The sequence below is a fragment of the Hypanus sabinus genome, chromosome 24 (assembly GCF_030144855.1).
Source record: "Hypanus sabinus isolate sHypSab1 chromosome 24, sHypSab1.hap1, whole genome shotgun sequence".
NCBI lineage: Eukaryota > Metazoa > Chordata > Chondrichthyes > Myliobatiformes > Dasyatidae > Hypanus > Hypanus sabinus.
In genome coordinates this window covers 32,705,923-32,731,227 of record NC_082729.1, presented here as the reverse complement: position 1 = coordinate 32,731,227, position 25,305 = coordinate 32,705,923, and the positions used below count along the sequence as shown (strand labels likewise).

The 25,305-nt window shown below is 50.3% G+C and overlaps 2 protein-coding genes and 1 long non-coding RNA gene across 3 annotated transcripts in view; 2 read left to right on the top strand and 1 right to left on the bottom strand.

Moving 5' to 3' along the window:
- Positions 1–2,555, top strand: part of LOC132380624 (uncharacterized) — a 39,416-nt gene extending 36,861 nt beyond the window's left edge. The window contains exon 3 of the long non-coding RNA XR_009507827.1: positions 1,136–2,555. This is a non-coding gene — a long non-coding RNA (uncharacterized LOC132380624). The remainder of the gene's footprint in view (positions 1–1,135) is intronic.
- The window catches only part of mon1ba (MON1 secretory trafficking family member Ba), a 38,328-nt gene extending 24,519 nt beyond the window's left edge, over positions 1–13,809 (bottom strand). The window contains 3 exon segments of the mRNA XM_059949559.1: positions 322–441; positions 569–690; positions 13,651–13,809. Coding sequence (XP_059805542.1) covers positions 322–441; positions 569–608 — 160 coding nt within the window. The 5' untranslated portion in view covers positions 609–690; positions 13,651–13,809.
- Positions 13,810–14,205: 396 nt separating this feature from the next.
- ptpn18 (protein tyrosine phosphatase non-receptor type 18) overlaps positions 14,206–25,305 on the top strand; it is a 60,647-nt gene continuing 49,547 nt past the window's right edge. Inside the window, 1 exon segment of the mRNA XM_059949561.1 lies at positions 14,206–15,033. The gene's annotated coding sequence lies outside the window, so the exon portion shown is untranslated.

Genomic DNA, 25,305 nt, shown 5'->3' with positions numbered 1-25,305 from the left:
TTGTGCTGTCACTCCCAGGGAACTGTGTACCTGTACCCGTGTCCCTTTGATCTACGTCACTCCCCGGGGCACAGCCGTTCACTGTGCAAGTCCAGCCCTGGTTTAACTGCCCAGAATGCAACCACCACCTTGTAGAAGCAGGCCCTTTGGCCCAGCTTGTCTGTTGCAGTCTGTCCGCACTATCTCCAGCTGGGGGAGGGGGAACGGGACGGGATAAGCTCAGCAAATGGGCCTGGTTTGGGGGACGAGCAGAGAGGAGCTTGCCCGCGCCACTCCCTCCCCCATATCCTACCCCGCACTCCCGAATCTGGTGAAACTCACCCACGGTGGGCGTTCCCTCTTGCCCTCTGTGATCAGGAGGGGTCCCAGATGTGGGCGGGGGCTCCCCCAGCTCCGCTTCCTGCTTTGCCAGCTCTGCCCCCGAGCCATTGGGGGAGCAACCTGGAGAGAGAGGGGCACAGAGAGACCTGGTCAAAGCAGCTTGGTGGCAGAGTGTGTATGTGTATGTATGTAAAGATCAAACTCAGATCTACGGTTGTGAAAGGGGGAGTCATCCCGATGGTTTTACCTGGGGGAGGGGAGGAGCGCTCCCTCTCGCTGGAGTTCATCTGGAGGCCAGGAGTGGTGCTTGGAACCACATCGTCGGTGAGAGACTCCCCACAGCAGATGGAGAGGGAGCGGATGCTGGGGCTGGAAGAGAAACAAGTGTCAGATCAGTAACAGGGAAGATCACCTTTCTGCCATGTCCCTGACCCCTGGGCAGATAGCGGTGGGAACTGAACCCTGATATTTCGGGTGCTTTGCACAGTAAAGCGCCAAGGCAAACACCATGGTACTAGACCGCACATAGAGCGGTCACGTGCTCCATTAGTCACTAGACCCTGAGGCAGATTGTGAGTTCGAGCCCTGCACCAGTCCCACAGAGGAAGATGCTAATAACACTGGGCAACAAGATTTCGCTTTTAAATACTTTTGGCTGTATCTTATGGATTTTGGGCTGCTGATCATGAAAATCACCATGAAATTTCCCTATCGCACACCATTTTTATTTAAATCACCCATATTATTTGAATTCATAATTCAAGTCAGAATAACTGATGCCAAGATTGAGGAAGGCATTTTTGTTGGTCCACAGATCAAACAGGTCATCAATGACAGGCAATTCAAAGAACTTCTAGTGGGACCGGAGAAAATCACATGGAAGGCATTCAAGGGCGTTCAAAATGTTCTTGGCAACTACAGAGCACCAAATTACATGCAACTGACTGACATCATGCTTCAAGCACACAAAACCGTGAAGCGCAACATGTCACAAAAGATTCATCTTCTACATTCCCATTTAGACTTTTTCCAGCAAACCTTAGGGCTGTTGGTGACATTGCGGTCACGGAGAAATGGTATCAGGCCAACTGGAATCCATCAATGCCGGCTGATTATTGTCGGACACTTCAGCGAGAAGCCTCAGAAGTGGAGTACATCAACATTTTTAGCTTAGTTGAACTACCGCAAAGCATTATGCAGTTAAATGCAATATATTCAATAAAAGTTAATTTCTTGTTTCTCCAAATTCCTAAGTGACACAAGTAGCCTGAAATTACATTGGTGTTCAGCTCCAAGCAGCCTAACATAAACAAAATTTTCTAAGGAAGCAACACTTTTGAAAAAACCTGTTGACAAGTATTAGCAGTCCAGGCAAGGAACCGAAGGCCTCATTGTCCACCCCATCTTCAGGCGTGAGCTGTAAATGAGGGCCTCTGTTGGTTAGGGTCGACCATGCATTGCAGGGCAGTACGATACGGGGAGCCAGCTGTTGCCCACGCGGCAGGATGCCCATCTCCCTGCGGCTGATAAACCCGAAGGAACAGCACAGACCGATACAGTTTAGCACAGGAGCTGCCAGTCCCCACTGAATTCCACTTAGGACTGCCTTGGGAACTCCTGCTACAGAATTACTCCCGAGGCCTTTCCCATGAGAGGACACAGCCTCAAGGCAGCGGAGGTTTAAGATGGGAGCTTTCCTTCTCCTAGATGAGCTGCCAACCACAATTGACGAGCCCCATCTGCCCAAAGCGACTGGTTTTGTGGTGCCCGAACCCGCCTTGACCCTTCTCCTGTCAGTAGGAATGCCTCTGCTGGGCTTAGTAGCTAAGCCGCACATGAAGACCGGGAGCTAGATTTGGTTGTCAGAGGCTCTTTGTGACAGACGCCATGAGAACATTTAACAGGGAGTGGGAGCTTATCCAGACTATTCACCCTGGCAGTGGTCCATGCTAATCCAGTGACCGAGCGCCAGCAGACCACAGACACAAGCGCGTCCTGGCAGCTGCCACCATCTCCAAGCCCTGGCGCATCGCTTGTGCCCACAGGCAAATCCACTGATCAGTTTTAGTCGCAGAAACAGGCCCTTTTGCCCATCGAATTGTGCCATCCTTCAACCACCCGATGACACTGATCACTTTTCATCTGTCCCCCATTCCCATCGATTACCCCACCCAGATTCTCCCCCCTCGCCCACACAATTCACCCATCCATTACCGCACCCAGATTCTCCCCCTCGCCCACACGATTCACCCATCGATTACCGCACCCAGATTCTCCCCCTCGCCCACACGATTCACCCATCGATTACCGCACCCAGATTCTCCCCCTCGCCCACACGATTCACCCATCGATTACCCCACCCAGATTCTCCCCCTCGCCCACACGATTCACCCATCGATTACCGCACCCAGATTCTCCCCCTCGCCCACACGATTCACCCATCGATTACCGCACCCAGATTCTCCCCCTCGCCCACACGATTCACCCATCGATTACCCCACCCAGATTCTCCCCCTCGCCCACACGATTCACCCATCGATTACCCCACCCAGATTCTCCCCCTCGCCCACACGATTCACCCATCGATTACCCCACCCAGATTCTCCCCCTCGCCCACACGATTCACCCATCGATTACCCCACCCAGATTCTCCCCCTCGCCCACACAATTCACCCATCGATTACCCCACCCAGATTCTCCCCCTCGCCCACACAATTCACCCATCGATTACCCCACCCAGATTCTCCCCCTCGCCCACACGATTCACCCATCGATTACCGCACCCAGATTCTCCCCCTCGCCCACACGATTCACCCATCGATTACCACACCCAGATTCTCCCCCTCGCCCACACGATTCACCCATCGATTACCCCACCCAGATTCTCCCCCTCGCCCACACGATTCACCCATCGATTACCGCACCCAGATTCTCCCCCTCGCCCACACGATTCACCCATCGATTACCCCACCCAGATTCTCCCCCTCGCCCACACGATTCACCCATCGATTACCCCACCCAGATTCTCCCCCTCGCCCACACGATTCACCCATCGATTACCGCACCCAGATTCTCCCCCTCGCCCACACGATTCACCCATCGATTACCCCACCCAGATTCTCCCCCTCGCCCACACAATTCACCCATCGATTACCGCACCCAGATTCTCCCCCCTCGCCCACACGATTCACCCATCGATTACCGCACCCAGATTCTCCCCCTCGCCCACACAATTCACCCATCGATTACCGCACCCAGATTCTCCCCCTCGCCCACACAATTCACCCATCGATTACCCCACCCAGATTCTCCCCCTCGCCCACACAATTCACCCATCGATTACCCCACCCAGATTCTCCCCCTCGCCCACACAATTCACCCATCGATTACCCCACCCAGATTCTCCCCCTCGCCCACACGATTCACCCATCGATTACCCCACCCAGATTCTCCCCCTCGCCCACACAATTCACCCATCAACCCCTGCACACCTAGTGGGTCACAGGTAGAATGTGTGGACTCCACACACATGCTCAGTGGCAGTCAGGTACACACGCAGGCATGATATATATATATATATCTGTGTACGTTTCCTTTAACATCTGCCCAACAATGCTGAGGATGTTCTAAGAGTCTGTGGTGGCCAGTGCTATCACGTTTGCTGTTGTGTGCTGGGGCAGCAGGCTGAGGGTAGCAGACACCAACAGAATCAACAAACTCATTTGTAAGGCCAGTGATGTTGTGGGGGTGGAACTGGACTCTCTGACGGTGGTGTCTGAAAAGAGGATGCTGTCCAAGTTGCATCCCATCTTGGACAATGACTCTCATCCACTCCATAATGTGCTGGTTAGGCACAGGAGTACATTCAGCCCGAGACTCATTCCACTGAGATGCAACACTGAGCGTCATAGGAAGTCATTACTGCCTGTGGCCATCAAACTTTACAACTCCTCCCTTGGAGTGTCAGACACCCTGAGCCAATAGGCTGGTCCTGGACTTACTTCCACTTGGCATAATTTATTTATTTTTATTTAATTATTTATGGTTTTATATTGCTACATTTCTTCGCTATTCTTGGTTGGTGCGACTGTAATGAAACCCAATTTCCCTCGGGATCAATAAAGTCTGTCTGTCTGTCTGTCTGTTTCTATACATACACACACACATATATAGCACATACATTCACAAACACACTAAGACATAACACACACACACACTCACATTTACATACACACACTCCGCGCTCTTTAAAGCTTACTGACGTCGTTCCTGCAGGTGGGTGAGCAGGACTGCACACAGCACTCCACATTAGTCCTCTCCAGCGTCCGACATCCCAACTCCTGCACTCGGTGATCTGATTTATGAAGGCCAATGTGCCAGAACCTCTCGTTATGACCCCATCTATCTGTGACAGCTCTTTCAATGAATTATGGACCTGTATTCCCAGATCCCTTTGTCCTACCACACTCCTCAGTGCCCCCCCCACCCCGTTCACTGTGTAAGACCGACCCTGGTTAGTCCTCCCAAAGTGCAACAAATTCCATCTGATCTTTTTCAGACCATTTCTCCACCTGGTGCAGATTCTGCTGGAGGCTTTATATAGTCTTCCTCGATGTCCACTACGTGCCTCCCACCCACCCCCTAATCTTGGTTAACCTATTTCGCCCTCTCTGAAAGGTTCCACATCCTGCTTGTAGCACTTCAGCACTATGTGTGAAAGACAACACGGTCTCAGATTTTCGGGGCTCTTGCTGGTGCGGGTCAGAGGCTGCTTTTAATAATAACGAGCCCAAAAAAAGCAGCGGAGAAATAGGCAGCTCACAGCGGCGCCTGCAATCGCACCTCAACCCCCACAGAACTGATTCAGGCAGCGAGCGGTGGACGCCAGTGGCCAGGATTAGAACGCCAGACAACGTGCGAGCTCTTGCACAGTGCATCAGTTATAATTACACACGGAAACCACGCGTACACACAGGCCTCCCCCCCCCCTCACCGTTCACACTCCCAACCAGAGGCTAAATGGCCTGAGAGCCTGTGGGTCCAATTCTGTGACATGGGGGGGCGGGGGGTAAGAGGCTCCAGAGGCCCAGTCCGATCCCGACCTTCAGCGCTGTCCGAGTGTGCGCACGTGTGTGCCTCGGTGTGGCTCTCCCTGCGACCATGTGTGGGGGGGAGGGCCGGGTGCGAATAGACCACAACATTTGACCACCAGCAACCGATACACCCAGATCTCATCTCTTTCCCTGCTGATTCCCCACACCCCTCGCTTACCCTGCCTCCCCAAATGCTTCCTCCCCCTCTTCAAATACCCCGTCACAATCCAGCCTCCACGGACTCCCACTTCCTCCCAGATCCAACATTGCAGGGACACAGACTGAGACCCTTTGGCCCACCCGTGCCCATGGCAGCCAGGATGTACATTCAAACTAATTCTACTTGCATAGGATGCAGACAAGTTCAGCACAGCACAGACCCTTCGGCCCACAAATGTTGTGCTGACATTGTAACCTACTCCAAGATCAATCTTCCCCTTTCACATAACCCTCCATTTTCCTATCATCCATGTGCCTATTTTACAGCTTTTTAAATGTCTCTTGTGTATCGGCTTCCACCACTACCCTTGACAGCGTCTTCCACGCACCCATCACTCCCTTTTAAAAATAAACCTACCTCTGACCTCCCCCCCCCCCCCATACTTCCCTCCAAGCACCATAACATCATGCCTCCCCCTATTACCCATTTCCACCCTGGGGAAAAGTACTGGCTGTCCACTCCATCTATGCCGCTTAACATTTTGTACACGTCTACCAAGTCATCTCTCATCCTCCTCCGCTCTGGAGAGAAAAGCCCCAGCTCGCTCAACCTACCCTCACAAGACGTGCTCTCTAATCCAGGCAGCATCCCCTCTGAACCCTCTCTAAAGCTCCCAGATCCTTCCCATAATGACGTGACCAGAATGGAACAGAGTGCTCCAAGTGTGGTCTGACCAGGGGTTTATAGAGCTGCAGTACTACATTGAGGCTCTTGAACGCAATCCCCTGACTAACGAAGGATAACACACACCATACACCCTCTCAACAACGCTATCCACCTTCACAGCAACTCGGAGAGATCTACAGTATGGACGTTGGCCCAAAGATCCTGCTTTTCCTCCACACTACGATGAATCTCGCCTGTGCACCATAAGAGATTCTGCAGATGCTGGAAATCCAAAGCAACATCCACAAAACAAAGAACAATACTGCACAGTACAGGCCATTCGGCCCACAATGCTGTGTCGACCCTTAAACCCTGCCTCCCATATAACCCTCACTTTAAATTCCTCCATATATCTGTCTAGTAGTCTCTTAAATTTCACTAGTGTATCTGCCTCCACCATTGACTCAGGCAGTGCATTCCGCACACCAACCACTCTCTGAGTGAAAAACCTTCCTCTAATATCCCCCTTGAACTTTCCCTCCTCTTACCTTAAAGCCATGTCCTCTTGTATTGAGCAGTGGTGCCCTGGGGAAGAAGCGCTGGCTGTCCACTCTGTCTATTCCTCTTAATATCTTGTATACCTCTATCATGTCTCCTCTCATCCTCCTTCTCTCCAGAGAGTAAAGCCCTAGCTCCCTTAATCTCTGATCATAATGCATACTCTCAAAACCAGGCAGCATCCTGGTAAATCTCCTCTGTACCCTGTGGACATGTACCCCCAGATCCCTCTGCTCCTCCACACTCCCAAGTATCCTGCCATTTACTGTGTACTCTGCCTTGGAGTTTGTCCTTCCAAAGTGTACCACCTCACACTTCTCCAGGTTGAACTCCAAATGCCAATTCTCAGCCCACTTCTGCATCCTATCAATGTCTCTCTGCAATCTTCAACAATCCTCTACACCATCTACAACACCACCAACCTTTGTGTCGTCTGCAAACTTGCCAACCCACCCTTCTACTCCCACATCCAGGTCGTTAATAAAAATCAAGAAAAGTAGAGGTCCCAGAACTGATCCTTGTGGGACACCACTAGTCACAGCCCTCCAATCCGAATGTACTCCCTCCACCACGACCCCCTGCTTTCTGCAGGCAAGCCAATTCTGAATCTACCTGGCCAAACTTCCCTGGATCCCATGCCTTCTGACTTTCTGAATAAGCCTACAGTGTGGTACCTTGTCAAATGCCTTACTAAAATCCATGTAGATCACATCCACTGCACTACCCTCATCTATATTCCTGGTCATCTCCTCAAAGAACTCTATCAGGCTTGTTAGACACGATCCGCCCTTCACAAAGCCAAGCTGACTGTCCCTGATCAGACCATGATTCTCTAAATGCCCATAGATTCTATCTCTAAGAATCTTTTCCAACAGCTTTTCCACCACAGACGTAAGGCTCACTGGTCTATAATTACCTGGACTATCCCTACTACCTTTTTTTGAACAAGGGGACAACATTCACCTCCCTCCAATCCTCCAGTACCATTCCCGTGGACAACGAGGACATAAAGATCCTAGCCAGAGGCTCAGCAATCTCTTCCCTCACCTCGTAGAGCAGTCTGGGGAATATTCCGTCAGGCACTGGGGATTTATCCGTCCTAATGTATTTTAATAACTCCAACACCTCCTCTCCCTTAATATCAACATGCTCCAGAACATCAACCTCACTCATATTGTCCTCACCATCATCAAGTTCCCTCTCATTGGTGAATACCGAAGAGAAGTATTCATTGAGGACCTCGCTCTCTTCCACAGCCCCCAGGCACATCTTCCCACCTCTATCTCTAATCGGTCCTATCTTCACTCCTGTCAACCTTTTGTTCTTCACATAATTGAAGAATGCCTTGGGGTTTTCCTTTACCCTACTCACCAAGGCCTTCTCATGCCCCCTTCTTGCTCTCCTCAGCCCCTTAAGCTCCTTTCTTGCTACCCTATATTCCTCAATAGACCCATCTGATCCTTGCTTCCTAAACCTCACGTATGCTGCCTTCTTCCACCTGACTAGATTCTCCACCTCACTTGTCACCCATGGTTCCTTCACCCGACCATTCTTTATCTTTCGTATCAGGACAAATTTATCCCTAACATCCTGCAAGAGATCCCTAAACATCGACCACATGTCCATAGTACATTTCCCTGCAAAAACATCATCCCAATTCACACCCGCAAGTTCTAGCCTTATAGCCTCATAATTTGCCCTTCCCTGATTAAAAATGTTCCTGTCCTCTCTGATTCTATCCTTTTCCATGATAATGCTAAAGGTCAGGGAGCGGTGATCACTGTCCCCCAGATGCTCGCCCTGTGACAGATCTGTGACCTGACAGTTCGTTACCCAATACTAGATCTAGTATGGCATTCCCCCTAGTCGGCCTGTCAACATACTGTGACAGGAATCCGTCCTAGATACACTTGATAAACTTTACCCCATCTAAACTATTGGAACTAATCAGGTGCCAATCAATATTAGGGAAGTTAAAGTCACCCATGATAACAACTCTGTTACTTTTGCACCTTTCCAAAATCTGCCTCCCAATCTGCTCCTGGGTATCTCTGCTGTTACCGGGGGCCTATAGAATACTCCCAATCGAGTAACTGCTCCCTTCCTGTTCCTGACTTCCACCTATACCAACTCAAAAGAGGATCCTGCTACATTACCCACCCTTTCTGCAGCTGTAATAGTATCCCTGAGCAGTAATGCCACTCCTCCTCCCCTTTCCCCTCTCTCTATCCCTTTTAAAGTACTGAAATCCAGGAATATTGAGAATCCATTCCAGCCCTGGTGCCAGCCAAGTCTCTGTAATGGCCACTACATCAGAATTCCATGTATGTATCCAAGCTCTCAGTTCCTGATGATGGAGATAGAACCTCCTGATGCTTCTTGCATTGAAGTACACGCACTTTAGCCCCTCTACCTTATTACCTTTACACCCTTTATTCTGCTTCTCTTTCCTCGAAGCCTCTTTATATGTTAGATCTGGCTTTATTCCATGCACTATACTTGCAGTTCTCGCAACACCTTTGTCCTCCTCCACCTATCTGCTCTAACACTCTGGTTCCCCTCCCCTGCAAATCTAGTTTTAAACCCCCCCCCACCTCCCCCAGGGCGGCACTAGCAAACCTACCCCCAAGGATGTTAGTCCCCTCCTGTTCAACCTGAAAACGCTGCAGGAACTCAAGCAGGTCAGGCAGCATCCATGGAAATGAATAAACAGTCGACATTTTGGCCAAGACCCTCCCTCAGGACTGGAAACGAAGGGAGAAGATGCCAGAATAAGGTGGTTGTGGAGGGATTGGTAAGGAGGATAGCCAGGTAAGTGGGAAAGCTCAAGGTCTGGAGAAGGAATCTGACTGGAGAGGAGAGAGGAGAGTGGACCATAAGAGAAAGGGAAGGAGGAGGGGAAACAGGGGGAGGTGATAAGCAAGTGAGGGGAAGAGGCAAAAGGCCAGAGTGGGTAATAGAAGTGGGTATGGGGAGAGAGAAAAAATTCCCGGAAGGAATCAGAATCAGTTTTATTATCACCGGCATGTGACAGGAAATTTGTTAACTTAGCAGCAGCAGTTCAATAAAATACATAATCTAGAAAAGAAGCAATAATAAACACAGTCGGCCCTCCATATCCGCGGGTTCCACGTCCGCAGATTCAACCAACCGTGGATCGGGATTGATAAAAAAATCCCAGAGGTTCTCTCTCCAGCACTGTTGTTTCAGCATGTAGACTTTTTTCCCTTGTCATTATTCCCTAAACCATAAAGTATAACAACTATTTACATTGTATTAGATATTATAAGTAATCTAGAGATGGTTTAAAGTATACGGGAGGATGTGCGTAGGTTATGTGCAAATACTACGCCATTTTATATAAAGGACTTAAGCATCCGCAGAATTTGGTATCCGCAGGGAGTCCCGGAACCTAACCCCTGCCGATACGGAGGGCCGACTGCAATAAATGAAATAAAAATAATAATTAAGCAAATCAATTACAGTACACATATATTGAAAATACTGTATATTAAAAAATGGTGAGGTAGTGTCCAAGGGTTCAATGTCCATTTAGGAACTGGAAGAAGCTGTTCCTGAATCGCTGAGTGTGTGCGTTCAGGCTTCTGTACCTCCTACCTGATGGTAACAGCGAGAAAAGGGCACGCCCTGGGTGTGGAGGTCCTTAATAATGGACGCTGCCTTTCTGAGTCACCGCTCCCTGAAAATGTCCTAGGTACTTAATAGGCTAGTGCCCAAGATGGAGCCGACTAGACTTACAACCCTCTGCAGCTTCCTTCCATGCTGTGCAGTAGCCCCTCCATGCCAGACAGTGATGCAGCCTGTCCGAATGCTCGCCACGGTACAACTATAGAAGTTTTTGAGTGTATTTGTTGACCTGCCAAATCTCTTCAAACTCCTAATGAAGTATAGCTGCCGTCTTGCTCTTTATGACTACATTGCTGGGACCAGATTAGATCCCAAGTCATCTTGACACCCAGGAACCTGAAACTGCTCCCTCTTTCCTCAGTCCTCTGATGTTCAAGCCATCAGGTAGGTGGGAGGCTACCGAGATGGAATAGGAGGTGTTGCTCCTCTGCCCTGAGAGTGGCCTCATCGTGGTTTGGCAAAAGAGGCGGCCACGGACTGACTCGTCAGAACGGGAATGGGGATGGAAATTAAAATGGTTGACCATCGGGGAATTCCACTATCAGCAGAGACAGCAGAGGTACTCAACTAAGTGCCCCCCACCCCACAAACTAATTTATGTCGGTGCATTCAGACCTTCCGAAGTCGATCGCTCTGTGCTTCTCCGGATTGAACTCCATCTGCCACTTGCCTGCCCAGCTCTGCTTCCTACCAATGTCCCGCTGTAACCAACAGCAACCCCCTACACCATCCACAACACCGCCGACTTTTGTGCCTACCACAAATTCACTAACCCACCTTTCCACTTACTCAACACCAGCTCCATAGCAAAGAAAGCCCAGCAGCGTCTCTACTTTCTGCGAAGGCTGAGGAAAGTCCATCTCCCACCCCCCCCATCCTCATCACATTCTACAGGGGTTGTATTGAGAGCATCCTGAGCAGCTGCATCACTGCGTGGTTGAGAAATTGCACCGTCTCAGATCGCAAGACCCTGCAGCTGAGCTGAGACCCTGAGGTCAGCTGAGAAGATCATCGGGGTCTCTCTTCCCGCCATCATGGACATTTACACTACACGCTGCATCCGCAAAGCAAACAGCATTATGAAGGACCCCACGCACCCCTCATACAATCTCTCCTCCCTCCTGCCATCTGGGAAAAGGCTCCAAAGCATTCGGGCTCTCACGACCAGACTATGTAACGGTTTCTTTCCCCAAGCTATCAGACTCCTCAATACCCAGAGCCTGGACTGACATGTTACTGCCCTATTGTCCTGTTTATTATTTATTGTAATGCCTGCACTGTTTTGTGCACTTTATGCAGTCCTGGGTAGGTCTGTAGTCTAGTGTAGTTTTTCTTCTGTGTGTTTTTTTTAAATGTAGTTCAGTCTAGTTTTTGTACTGTGTCACGTAACACCATGGTCCTGAAAAAACTTTGTCTTATTTTTACTATTGAAATGACAATAAAAGTGACTTGACTCACCCCCAAGGCACTTATAAAAATCACAAAGAGCAGAGGTCCCAGAACAGATCTCTGCAGGACATCACTGGTCACCAACCTCCCTGCAGGGAGATCTCCAACTACTACCACCCTCTGCCTTCTAGCAGTGAGCCTACTGTCTAACGACACAGCCTGCATCCCATGCCTCCTGACTTTCTGTAAGAACCTTCATTCCCAGCACTTGCTGATCCATCCCCTTCTAGACCAAGGATTCCCAATCTTTTTTATGCCATAGACCCAGGTCATCATCCATCTACCTGCCCACAAATTTCTTAATTGTCTCAATGTTCCTGCCTCAACCGCACCCTCTGGCAGCCGATCCACCAGGGGGCAGCACAGCTAGCATACCGGCTAGCGTGGCACTGCTACTGCGCCAGGGACGCGGGTACAATTCCGCCGCCGTCTGGAAAGAGCTCGTGCGTTCTCCCCGCGACTGCGTGGGTTTTCTCCTGGTGCCGCGGTTTCCTCGGTAACGTAACAGCAGGCGCGACGCTGTTACGGCACGGGGCATTGGAGTTCCTTCCTGGTGCCCTCTATGCACCCTCCCCATGGGCGCTCCGGGCTTCGTCCCACATACTAGTCGTTGCGAATCGTCCCTATTAGGTTAGGGTTAAATCGGGGTAGGGCCAGGTACTAGGCAGGAGACAGTTAGTTACAAACATGAGAAAATCTGCTGGAAATCCAAAGCAACACACACACAGAGGCACAGAAAAAGCTGGAGGAACTCAGCAAGCCAGGCAGCATCTATGGAAAAAGAGTACACAGACCCTTCATCTGGCCAGCTGAGTTCCTCCAGCGTTTTGTGTGCAATTAAGTTAGTTATCAGGGAGATTAATGGTCCTCCTAATGCAGGAATGGTGTACATGGGGGAACCAGACAAATCAGTAAGACATCTCCCATGGGGGGGGGGTTAAGAGAAACCAGTTGACCTGCGGCTGGGTTGGAGTCGGAAAGGGGGACAGAAGATTCAGTGTGGTTGACAGCACGACACGGAATCGTGACCAGCAGCTTCCTCTCTCTGTGGTCACTGACTGACTGGCATTCACTGGGCAGGCTTCGCATTCTGGCTGTGATTTCCCGGCCCAGCGGGCACGCAGACGGAGGGGAGATTCAGGTCCTCTGTGCATGAAACTACACTTCACCAGACCAGTCAAACAGGTTCAGTCGGAGGGAAATTCCTCTCTGACCTTCCTTGCTTCTACCCTACTCCCCCTCTCTACCTTTTCTCACTCCACATTCCTATCCCTTCCACTCCTCATCCCTCCCCCTTTCCAATTTCCCCACTCTCAACACCCCCTCACCTCCATCCTCACCCCTACCCCTCTACTACCCTCTCCTACTCCCTCTCCTACCATCCCTCTATTCCATTCCTCTATCCTCGCCTTTCCTCTCCTACCTACATGCCTCTATTCCATCCCTCCTCCCTCCCCATCCTCGTCCTTCCTCTCCTCCCTAAATGCCTCTATTCCATCCCTTCTCCCTCCCCATCCTCGTCCTTCCTCTCCTCCCTAAATGCCTCTATTCCATCCCTCCTCCCTCCCCATCCTCGTCCTTCCTCTCCTCCCTAAATGCCTCTATTCCATTCCTCCTTCCTCCATCCTCGCCTTTCCTCTCCCTCCCTACATGCCTCTATTCCATCCCTCCTCCCATCCATCCTTCCTCTCCTGTCCAGACGCCTCTATTCCATCCCTCATCCCTCCCTACCTACCTATTCTCTGTCACACTCACCTCCGGAATAGGCCCCAAGCCTCGGCCTGTCCCCCGTTGCCCGGCCCGGTTGTTGACACTTAGCTTCGCACCTGCGCACAAACCCCGGCTCCCATTCGCTTTGATCGACAGTTCCACTGACCAATCAGACTGTACCCCCGGTCATAATCTCGACCAATCCATGTTAGATAGGCAGACACTTTGCGGGCTCTTGAAGGGAAACCAATAAAACAGCGGTATTCGCACCTCAAAACCAATCACCGGAGTTTCCTCTTCCCACCCCAGATATTAGCCAATTAAACTGCAATTTTTGTAATTGACAGCTACATTCATCAATAACGAAAAGAGAAAATGAAATGGCCCGCCTATATTTTAACCAATAATTTCGATAATAGTTTGATTGATTTGGCTTGAACCTAATGGTAAATTGAGGAGGGTGGTTGTGAGCGTTGCCTGGATCACAGCGACAGGTGCAAAGGAGTCTGATGGACAGTTAAATTATCCAATAAACAAATGGGCTCTGTTTCTCCATCCAATAGTCGTTAAGCGGGCGGTGTTAAACTTAGGGGTATTAAAAATTGTTGAAAAGTTTCAGAAGGGGTAGGAGAAAGGAGAAAGGGAAGGAGAAAGGAAAACAAGTGAATGAGGAAGTTAGAGAAAGAAAAAGAGAATCAAAGTTTCAGAGAGGGGAAAGTGGAAGGCAGCAGCGAGGGGGACGAAGGGGAAGGGAGGGAAAGAGGAAAGGAAAGGGAGGCGAACGAGGTGAGAGGCAAGGTTGAAAAGAGAGAAGGAAAAAAAGACGGGAAAAAGACAGCACTAAGGGAGAAAAATAGGATAGGAAAAAGGAGTGACGAAAAGGAAATCGAGGGTTGGAGTAGGAGCCAGACAGAGGACCGAGAGATTGAATGGGACATTGACCAAGTGCGAGAGCGACAGGGGAGGAGGTAAAAAGAGGAGACGGTTAGTGGAAGGGAGGGGAGAGAGAGCGACAGGTAGAGTTGTTGAGAGACGGAAGGGAAGAGTGCGACAGGTAGAGAGTTTGCGAGAGTGGGGGAGACGGAGAGGGTGAAAAGCGAGTGAGACAGAGGACGGGGAGGGAGCGCGAAGTGAGTGGCGGGGTGCGGGTGACGGTAAATACCCGTGCTGAGCAGTGGAGGGGGGGCAAGATCTGTGGTGCGGGGCAGGAGGGAGAAGGGAGATCCGTGGTGCGGGCACGGACCAGGCGGAATATTTGGGAATCCAGGGAGCAGTGACCCAGAGAGCGGTGGCACCAGATGGGCCGGCAGTGAGCGCAGTCCCGAACTCGCATTGGCCATGGAGGAGAGGCTGCGGGCATTCCTCCAGCACCTGGACGCGTTGGAGCAGGCGGATGGCACGGAGAACTGCTTCGCCCAGGAGTTCCAGGTGAGTGCGGCCTCTCTCCGGCCGTGCTAACCCCACAACTTCAGTCTTGTGAATGGTAGAGGGGTGAGAGAAGGGAAAGAGCCCAGAACCACGGTTACAGAAGAAGCTGGGAGGGCGCTCCCTTTACCCCATTGCCCCGGCAAGGTAATTTCCAATGTTCTGGCTATTGTCGGTCTTCCCCACTGTAACCCCTCCCTCCTTTTGTTCTCTTTCTCTGTCTCGCTGACTCTGCCTGCCCCCCCACTTCTCTCTCACTGCCCATTCTTGTCTACCCCCTGCTCGTCTCTATCCCTCTCTCTCACCCCCATTCTCTGCCCCCCTCTTTGCCCGTCCTCTTCTCTCTGCACCGTCATCTGCTCCTCTCACCTCTGCCTCTCTCTCTCTCTGTCCATCTGTCACTATCTCTCTGTCACTCTCTCTGTCACTCTCTCTGTCACTCTCTCTGTCACTCTCTCTGTCACTCTCTCTGTCACTCTCTCTGTCACTCTCTCTCTCTCTCTCACTCTCTCTCTCACTCTCTCACTCCCTCACTCTCTCTCTCACTCTCTCTCCCGTTCACTCACTCTCTCTCACTCTCTCTCGTTAACTGACTCTCTCTCTCTCGTTCACTCACTCTCTCTCTCGTTCACTCACTCTCTCTCTCTTGTTCTCTCTCTCTCTCTCTCTCTCTCTCTCTCTCTCTCATTCTCTCTCTCTCACTCATTCACTCTCTCTCATTCTCTCTCTCTCACTCATTCACTCTCTCTCTCTCTCTCCTCATCTCTGTTCCTGTGAGTGTGTGTGAGGACTGATACTGAGCTGTCAGGAGGACATCCCTCCGCCATTGCCTTCTGCCTTCTATCGCCGAGCTTTCAATTCAGTTTCTATTTCTGGTGCACCCCACAGCTAGTGTGGCTAGTGAGGATAAAGTCTATTTTAAAGTGTCTCTACCCAGTAATTAGTAGTTTCGCATAGATAAGGAGTTTTTGGAACTAATGGGGTGTCAAATACTGTTCAAATATAAACCTCAGATCAGATCTGTCCTGAACTTTATACCAATGGCTCAGAAGAAAGCAAATTCATTATAAAATGTGTGTGTGTGTGTGTGTGTGTATGTATATATATATATTTTTTTAAATCCCAAGATTTACTTTTTTGCGGGCATTCAGCATAGAACAGAGAAATACAATAGAATCAATGAAAAACTACCCACAAGGACTGACAGTGTAAAACAAATTGTGCAAATACAAAATAATAATTAATAATACTGAGAACACGAGTTGTAGAGTTCTTGAATAGGGTATCTGTAGGTTGTGAGATCAGTTGAGTGTTGAGCTGAGTGAAGTTATCCACGCTGGTTCAGGAGACTGGGTGTTGAAGGGTAATTACTGTTCCTGAACCTGTGGTGTGGGACCCCAAGGCTTCTGTGCCTCTTGATCAAGAAGACAGGATGGCGGGGGGTCTTGGATGATTGATGCTGTCTTTGTGACAGGGACGCGGCAGGAAAACGAACCCGAGTGCAGGATCTCCGGAGCGAGTGTAGAATCGGGACCAGGCTGAGTCAGGACCTGGGAGACTTGGTTTACGGAGAGGTACGGGGTTGAAGACTTGGAGCAAGGCTCCTCTGTCTCTCTCTCGCTGAGAGTCGACCAACAATCTGGCAAGGGCTGACCGGAGCTGCTGGGGTCTTATCCTCTGGTGGCTAACGGAGGCCAGGTGCTGGTGACGGAGAGGAATTGGGAATCAAGTGTGGGGATTAAGGACCAATTAGGGAGGACAGGGAAAAGGTGGGGAATGCCGGCCAGGACCATGACAGCCTTCTTGTAGATGAGGTCAGTGGTCTGTGATGGACTGGACTGTATCGCTATTAAGGGGAAGTGCAGAGCACACCAGGATGCCAGCATGCTGGATGTTCAACAGAAATTCACTGAGAAACCTCCATGCGAACTCCTTCCACGTGAGAGTGGCTCGCTGAGTGACGTTGGAATTAACTGCCCCTACGTCCCTCTTTCTTGGAGGGGGAAAAAAAAGTAAAACCTTTGTTCATACTTGAATAAGACTGCATTGAAATTGCAGTCGCCAAAATTGAGCAACGGTTCACTTTGTACCTCAATGGTCCTTGCATAAGCATTGAAAAGAATTGCCAAAATAACTACCTACTCTTTATTTTTAAACCATCTCACTGTTTCCTCTTTTCACCAATTCCTTGAAAAAAAATAGAACAGTCTCATCTGCGAAATGTCTTCGACATTAGAACTCTTTAAAAACACTGAATCTAATGAAGTAGGGTACCTGAACCCTCCGGCAAAGTGAGAGGATTATTCTGCCTCTTTAGTCAGTTTCCCTGAGCTGTCAGGCTATGGAGTATATCCCCGTGGTGGGACAGATAAACAGCCCAATCTGGGACAGGCTTCTGGAAGTGCTGGAGGGGATGGAGATCCGAATCCCGTCATAAGGATCAGGCCACTCTAGTCCTTTCTCTACCTTTCATGGACTTTGAAGAGACACGAATGCACACCCGTTCCGCCTTTTTCTCTGTCCTGATCACAAATGATGGTGGCGCACGCTGCCGGGCCATTGTTCCTTTGGCGAACTGGTCTGAAGCCCAGGCGGCTTCAGCACTCCTGAGCAGCGACAACGAACGTGCTCTAAGGGTGAGACACTCTGCGTTTTCGCAAGCTGTGGTCTCAAAGCTTCTCACTTTGTGTAAGCGCAGTAAGTGAGGGGAAGGAAGAACGGGCAGGCCTGTTCTCAGTCTCTGCCCCGTTGACAGCTCCGATGGACTGTGGTCATTTGCAAAAGGAGTGGAGGGATAAGCTACCAGTGCTTTGAGGGGTCTTTTGCCTTCAGTAGGAGACTCATAACAGTTTGCACTTCCCTCTCCACTTCTCCATTTGTCTCTGGGCACCATGAACCGCGTGGCTGGTGTTTGAACTCATAGTCCCTAGCGAAGATTTTGAATTCTGAGTGGCTGGATTATGGCCCATGGTGTCTCTGGTATTCCATGGTGAGTGAAGACAGCTTTCAGGTGCTGTATAACTGCTGCTGAGGATGTAGGGGACAGCCTGGACACCTCAACACTCCATGAGTTGTATGCCACAGTGAGAAGGTATTGAATCACAGACAAGAGAAAATCTGCAGATGCAGGAAATCCGAGCAACATGCGTGGAGGAACTCAGCAGGCCCGGCAGCATCCGTGGAAACACACACAGAATGCCGGAGCCCTGCCGAGGGTCCCGGCCCAAAATGCCGACTGCACTCTTCTCCATAGACGCTGCCTGGCCTGCTGAGTCCCTCCAGCATTTTGTGGGTGTTGTTTGTCAGAAGATACTTGTCCCTTTTCAACTTGAAAATGCCTGCAACTTGCCGTGGAATGTCTGGGAATCCCGTGGGGCAGAAAGGTTCAGCTTGATCCTCGTGCAGTCTTCTGCATAGTTCATGTTGCTTTCCTCTCCCAGCTGCGTGCAGAGACCAGGCCTCCGCACGGATCGCCTCGCTCTCAGGCGACACTTTTCAAAGCCCTGATTCCCTTGCTGGATTTGACCGATGACTTTGGCACGCATTGAAGTGGGAATGACGTGTCTGGAGGCCTTTAACAGTGAACAGTGAGAGCATCTCTTTCAAGCCAGTATGGTCTGAGTTCGTGAGCCCCTTTTGAAAAAGCTGGCCACCCATGCTCACAGTATTGCATGACCTCGCTGCAGATTTGGTCCTTTTTCAACGGCGTGAATTTTGTCCGGTTTACTCAGTGGTACAGGAAAGATTTCGCATACCTGGGCTGAGTAGATGTTGGTACCTTCCAAAAGGGCAGAGTCAGCTTCCGTCCACTCACTGTTGCGTGGCATCCTCGACAGGGTATCTGGTGTTGTGAAAAAATTTCCCCGGGGCATGTTCAATGTCATAACAGCCCCATTCTGAATCTGTGCAGACGTGGAGGTAAGTCGTCCAAGTGTCTCCAGCTGAGGAGGCTGACGAGTGGCTTGTGCTCTGTAGGAATTCGGTGCCTATCAATTAGCAGCTGAAATGTTCACAAGGCCACACTCCTGTTTCATGCCTGTTGATCACATCGTATGGTGAGTCTGGAGCTTGTTTGGCCTGTGGTGGGATGTACACCAGTACCGAAATCTCCCACGGCAATTGAAAACAGACGGCGCTGGATCGGGAGGAGTTCCCGGTCTGGCGAACGGGACTGGGGCAGCAGCGCCACATTTGCTCACCACCGGCTGACCATCTCCTCCGCCCCCTGCCCTCAAAAGACTCGGCAGTGCATGGTGAACCCATCGGTCTGAATTGCTGCGTCCGGAACGGAAGGGGTTAAGCGAGGTTCCATGAAACTAAAGACAGAAGCGGTCCTGATGCTTCTCTGGTGCAGCAAACTGGCCTTGATGTTATTTTATACCGGAGACCGTGCGTTTGCCAGGAAAACGGTCGGTACCGGGACTTAGAAGCCTCATTTTCTTAAATGAGCCTTCGGCCGTGTTGAAGGGGAGGAGTGCGAGCACCTGCAACCAGATCGATCTGTTCAATCAATCTTAAATAACAGTTGGTTAAAACGGTGTTACTAACTGTACAGACCTTGGGTTCTCAGCCAAAACGGAAATATTTGATGGCGCCCATCAGAGCTGCTAACTGGAGTCACCTTTATCTTTAGTGACAGAACCAATCGTGCTCAAACTCCTGGTGAAATATCACCACCGCCATGCCTCCTCTGCTACTGCGTCAATACGTTTGGCCCAGAGACGTTGACTTTGAAATTGAACTCGCCCTTTCCCACTTCCTCGACGACTGGTGTGCGCTCCCTCATCTTAACCTTCCTGAAGTCCACGGTCGATTCTTTGGTCTTACTGACGCTGGGTGCAAGGTTATTGCTGCGACACCACTCCACTTGCTGATATATCACGTCACCCAGCAAACCCGGTTTAACCCTGACCTAATCACGGGACAATTTACGACGACCAATTCACCTACCGACTGTGGGATGGTGGAGCAGACTCAAGGGGTGAAATGGCCTAGTTATGCTCCTGCGCCTCGATCCCTTGGGTCTGAGCTATCTGACCAAGCTTCACCGATCTCCGCAGGAGAAATTAAACTCTCGCGGATTTGTGAGGGGCATTCTCCTCCCTTGCTGATCCCCGTCCCTTGGAATCTTCTCCCGGCCGTTCTACCGATGTGATGAGCGCCAGGTTTATTACAGAGGCAAGAGATTCTGCAGTCGCTGGAAATCCACGGCAACACACACAAAATGCTGGAGGGACTCAGCAGGTCGGGCAGCATCTACAGAGGGGAATAAACAGTCTCGATTTCGGGCTGAGACCCTTCTCGAAGACCCGAAACATTGACTGCTTGTTCCTCCCCGGAGATGCAGTCTGATCTGCCAAGTTTGTGTATGTGTGTGTTGGATTACCAGCAACCACAGGATCTCCAGTCAGAATCAGATTCGGGTTTAACATCACTGGCATGTGCCGAGCCTTCGGGCACCTGTACTCCATCCCTGATGGTAGCAATGAGAAGAGGGCATGGCCTGGGTGATGGGGGCCCTTGATGAGGGATGCCGCCTTTTTGAGGCATTGCTCCTTGAAGACGTCTTGTGTGTAATGGTCTGCAAATCCATGAATATGGAATAGTACAGTGCAAAAGTCTCGGGCACATCTGTACAGCTACTGTGGTTGTCAACTTGGAGCGGAGAGCGAGTTTGTAGATCTGGCGGGAGCAAAGGATGCTGGGAATGGTGAGGGTGGTGCACCGTGGGTGGGGTGTGGGACAGGTGGTAGGGGAGCAGTGCCAGGGGACGGCACGGGTGCAGACACACCCAGCCTTGAGACACCAGGCGAGCTCATATATTCCAAACAATTGGTCCATTGATCATTACAGAATATCTCTCCGGTGCTTCCCACTCCCTCCCCTCTCCCTTCCCCTTTTCCCAACAATGGCCCCCACTCTCCCTGTCCCCTTTCCACTCTCAGTCCACAACAGAGACCCAGATCAGAATCAGGTTTATCATCACTCACATATGTCATGAAGCTCGTTATTGAGGCAGCAGTACAGTGCAAAACATAAAATCACTACAGTACTGTGCAAAAGTCTTGGGCACCATACCCATGTATATATACGTGCCTAAGACGTTCACGCAGTATTATGTTTTTCCATAACACTTAATACTACTAATAAATTTACTTTGGACTGTGAAAGGAAAAGCTCACTTGGATTTGATGAGGCGATCTCCCCTGAGCTACATCTCCCGCTCAGTCCCTGTATCCACCTAATTCCCCCTTCTCCACTGCACGACCAGCAGAATATTCTGAGGGCACTGTGAGTTTTATTGTGTTTTTTTTTCTATTCTCTGCGTTTTATTAATTATAATTATCTGTATTGTTGCCCATCGGGTTTTTTGTGTCACTGTTGGGACTTCCCAAGTTGCAATTGTCCCGTGATTACTTCCAATCGATTCTCCGGAACCTTGTAGGTGTAGTTTATTGGAATAGTTGCTCGTTACCCGAATAGGGTGTAGACTTTTATTGATAAATAAATTATTATTTACTAAATAGACTTTATTGCCCTTCCTAACCACGCCTCCCCCACCCCCCGCCGTCTCCCGGTAACCTCCCCATGGCAAGTTGTTGTTGGTGGCAAACAGCCGACCTTGCCGTTTCTTTGGCATTTGTTTGCTGGAGTTGCTCAGCACGGATGGTGCGGGGAGGGGGCAGCCGGATTCGAACCGGGGCTAACGCCATTACACCACCGGTCAGCCTACCCACGGGGCAATGAATGTGCAAATAAAAACTCCATCGGAACCCCAGCCATCTCGAAGTCAGTTTATTACTGTCAAGTGTACGGAGATACAGTGTTCTGCATATCGTTCGTACAGCAGTGAGGTAGAGCACGGTAAGATAACAGACTGCAGAATAGTTTAACAGCTACAGGTAGACGACAGGCTCAGAGTCGGAACGAGGTCGATTGTGAAGCCGCATCCACCTGAACACCCGTTCCGACAACAGCCGGGGAGAAGATGTCTTTGAGCCCGGCGGACGGGCTTTCAGGCTGTTGTATCTTCTGCCCGATGGGAGGGGGGGAGGACAGGGAATCTCTTGGGCGGGTGGGGTCTTTGACTGTGCCGGTGGACAGGGTCCAAGGAGGGTGTGCCGAGCTGTGTCCACGACTCTGGGCAGCTGCCGTACCAACCTGCTTCGCTTGCTCTGTAAAAGCGGCGGGGGGCGTCCGCCTTGCTTTCGCCTCTGGAGGGAGCTTCCTCGGCCACGACTTCAGAACAACAGAGTAACGGTTACAGAGAAAGTGCGGGCGAAGGACGAGGTGCGAGATCACAACGAGGTGAAGAATCCGTCACAATAGACAGGACCTCCCTGTCAACTCTGCCTCTCATTCCCATTCCGATATGTCCATACATACATGGTCTCTATTGCCATGATGAGGCCAAACTCAGGTTGGAGGAGCAACACCTCATCTACCGTCTGGGTAGTCTCCAGCCTGGTGGTATGAACACTGAATTCTCCAATTTCCGGTAATTCCCTCCCCCTATCCCAGATCCCTCTCTCCCCTTTCAACTTTCTGCTCCTTTACCTCTACAGTTCTTCCATGCTCAAACCCCTCCCCCTATCCTTCCTCTGATTGGTTCTCCACCCGGCGCCTCTGGGCCCTACCCCTTCCCCTATCTCTATTACTGGGCTTCGGCCCTCTCTTGCCCCCCATTCCTGATGAAGGGTCTCAGCCCGAAACGTCGGCGACTCTTTTCTCACGGCTGCTGCCTGACCTGCTGAGTTCTTCCAGCGCCGTGTATGTATTCCACGAGTTCATCTTATTGTACCAGAGACCCATTTGATAGAAGAGGAGTAGGCACTGTCCTTGAGCCGGGTGCTCGGTGCTTTCAGATAGGAGAAGGGAGAATCTCCTCCTCCACGTCCGTCCGGCGCTGGGATTTAACCGCTCAAAATCATCCCATTATTAGGATGAAATATTATTTCTTCCTGATTAGGGCGCGCCCCAAATTGTCCTCTCTTGGCTTTGTAGCCTCTCTACTTCCCCCTCCGGGGGATTTTTTAGCCGTAAGGAGAAATCAACATTCATGCCGTCAGGTTGGAGGCTACCCAGACGGAATGTAAGGAGCCTCACCGTGGTACAGGAGACCGGCATGTGGGAATGGGTATTAAAATGGCCACCGGGAAGTGCCCCTTTTGGCGGAGGTGCTCGATGAGGCAGTCCACCCCAGCTTTCACCCACGTCGAGGAGCGCCAGACACAGTGGGCGACCCCAGCAGGGTGGCAGGCGAAGTGTTTGCCTCGGCTGGAAGGACTGAGTTCTGAATGGAAGTGGGGGAGGAGGTGAATTTGCTGGACGTTTGCCCGTGATCTTGTCGCAGCTTCCACACCGGTGGGATTCTGAACTTCGCCTCTTGCTTATCGAGCCCCGGTGTCACCGAGGATAGAGGCTCCGGGGACGTGCTGGGTTGGACAAGGCCGCACCCGGACTTTCTTCTTCTGGTTGCCCCGGCTACGGAGGAAGGAGTGCGGGGAAGATTCACGAGGATGTCTCCAAGATTCGAGGGCCTGAGTTAGAGGGAGAAATTGAACAGATTTGGGCTTTATTCCCTGGAGTGTAGAGTGCTGAGGGGGCGATATTACTGAGGTGGTATAAAATCTTGCAAGGCGTAGGGAAATGCTTTCTCTTTCTCCCAGAATTGAAGACAACGCCGGTACTAGTATCATAGAACCAGAGAACACTACAGCACAGTACAGGCCCTTCAGCCCTCCATGTTGTGCTGCCCCATATAATGCTTAAAAAAAGTACTAAACCCACACTACCCCATAACCCTCTATTTTTCTTTCATCCATGTGCTTGTCCAAGAGGCTCTAAAATACCTCTAATGTTTTAGCCTCCCCCACCATCCCTGGCAAGTCATTCCAGGCACTCACAAACCTGTGTAAAAAAACTTACCCCCGATGTCTCCCCTAAACTTCGCTCCCTTAATTTTGTGCATATGCCCTCTGGTGTTTGATATTGGTGCCCTGGGAAACGGGTACTGACTATCCACCCAATCTATACCTCTCATAATCTTGTAGACCTCTATCAAGTCCCCTCTCATTCTTCTACGCTCCAAAGAGAAAAGTCCCAGCTCTGCTAACCTTGCTTCATATGACTTGTTCTCCAAACCAGGCAACATCCTGGTAAATCTCCTCTGCACCCTCTCCATAGCTTCCACATCCTTCCTATAATGAGGTGACCATAATTGAACACAATACTCTAAGTGCGGTCTCACCAGAGATTTGTAGAGTTGCAACATGACCTCTCTACTCTTGAACTCAGTCCCCCTGTTAATGAAGCCTAGCATCCCATAGGCCTGCTTAACTACCCTATCTACCTGTGCAGCGACCTTGAGGGATGTATGGATTTGAACCCCAAGGTCTCTTTGTTCATCCACACTCTTAAGTAACTGACCATTAATCCTGTACTCAGTCTTCTGGTTTGTCTTTCCAAAATGCATCACCTCACACTTATAAGAACTAGAGGACACTTGTTGTGGGACCATATTACAGCTTGAGGTGTTCTGGAGTTCAATTCAAAGTAAATTTTAGTATGGAAGTATATATATGTCACCCTACACAACCCTGAGATTCATTTTCTACATAATCAGTGAAAGACTGCCCAACTAGGGCGTTCAACCAGAAGACAACAAACTGCAAATACAAAAATAAATAATAATAATAATAAATAAACAAGCAATAGATATCGAGAACGTGAGATGAAGAGTCCGTGAAAGTGAGTCTATAGGTTGTGTAAACACTCCGATGATGGCGCAAGTGAAGTTGGGAGGTTATCCCCTTTGGTTCAAGAGCCTGGTGGTTGAGGGGCTTTCAGACTGGCACCAGACTGTCTGCAGGAAGTTTGTATGCTCCTTCCCGTGAAATGTGTCCGGTTTCCTTCTGGTGCTCTGGTTTCCTCCCACAGTCCAAAGACGTACCAGTTGGTAGGTTAACTGTTCACTGTAGACTGTCCTGTGAATAGGCTCGGGTTAAGTAGATGTGTTGTCGGGTGGTGCGATATGTTGGACCTGTTCCGCACTGTGTATCTAAATAAGTAAATGTATAAATAAAATTAAAATAGAAAAATAGAGGTGAAAGGTTAGAGCTTTAACAGGAACTTGGAGGGCAACTTTTTCTACACAGTGGTCTGTGGAAGAGGAAGTGGTTGTGGTTGGTACAGGAGCAACTCTAAGTGGGCAGAAACAGGCCCTTCAGCCCATCTCATCCATGCTGCCCACGTGAGCCAGCCCACTCGGGCCTA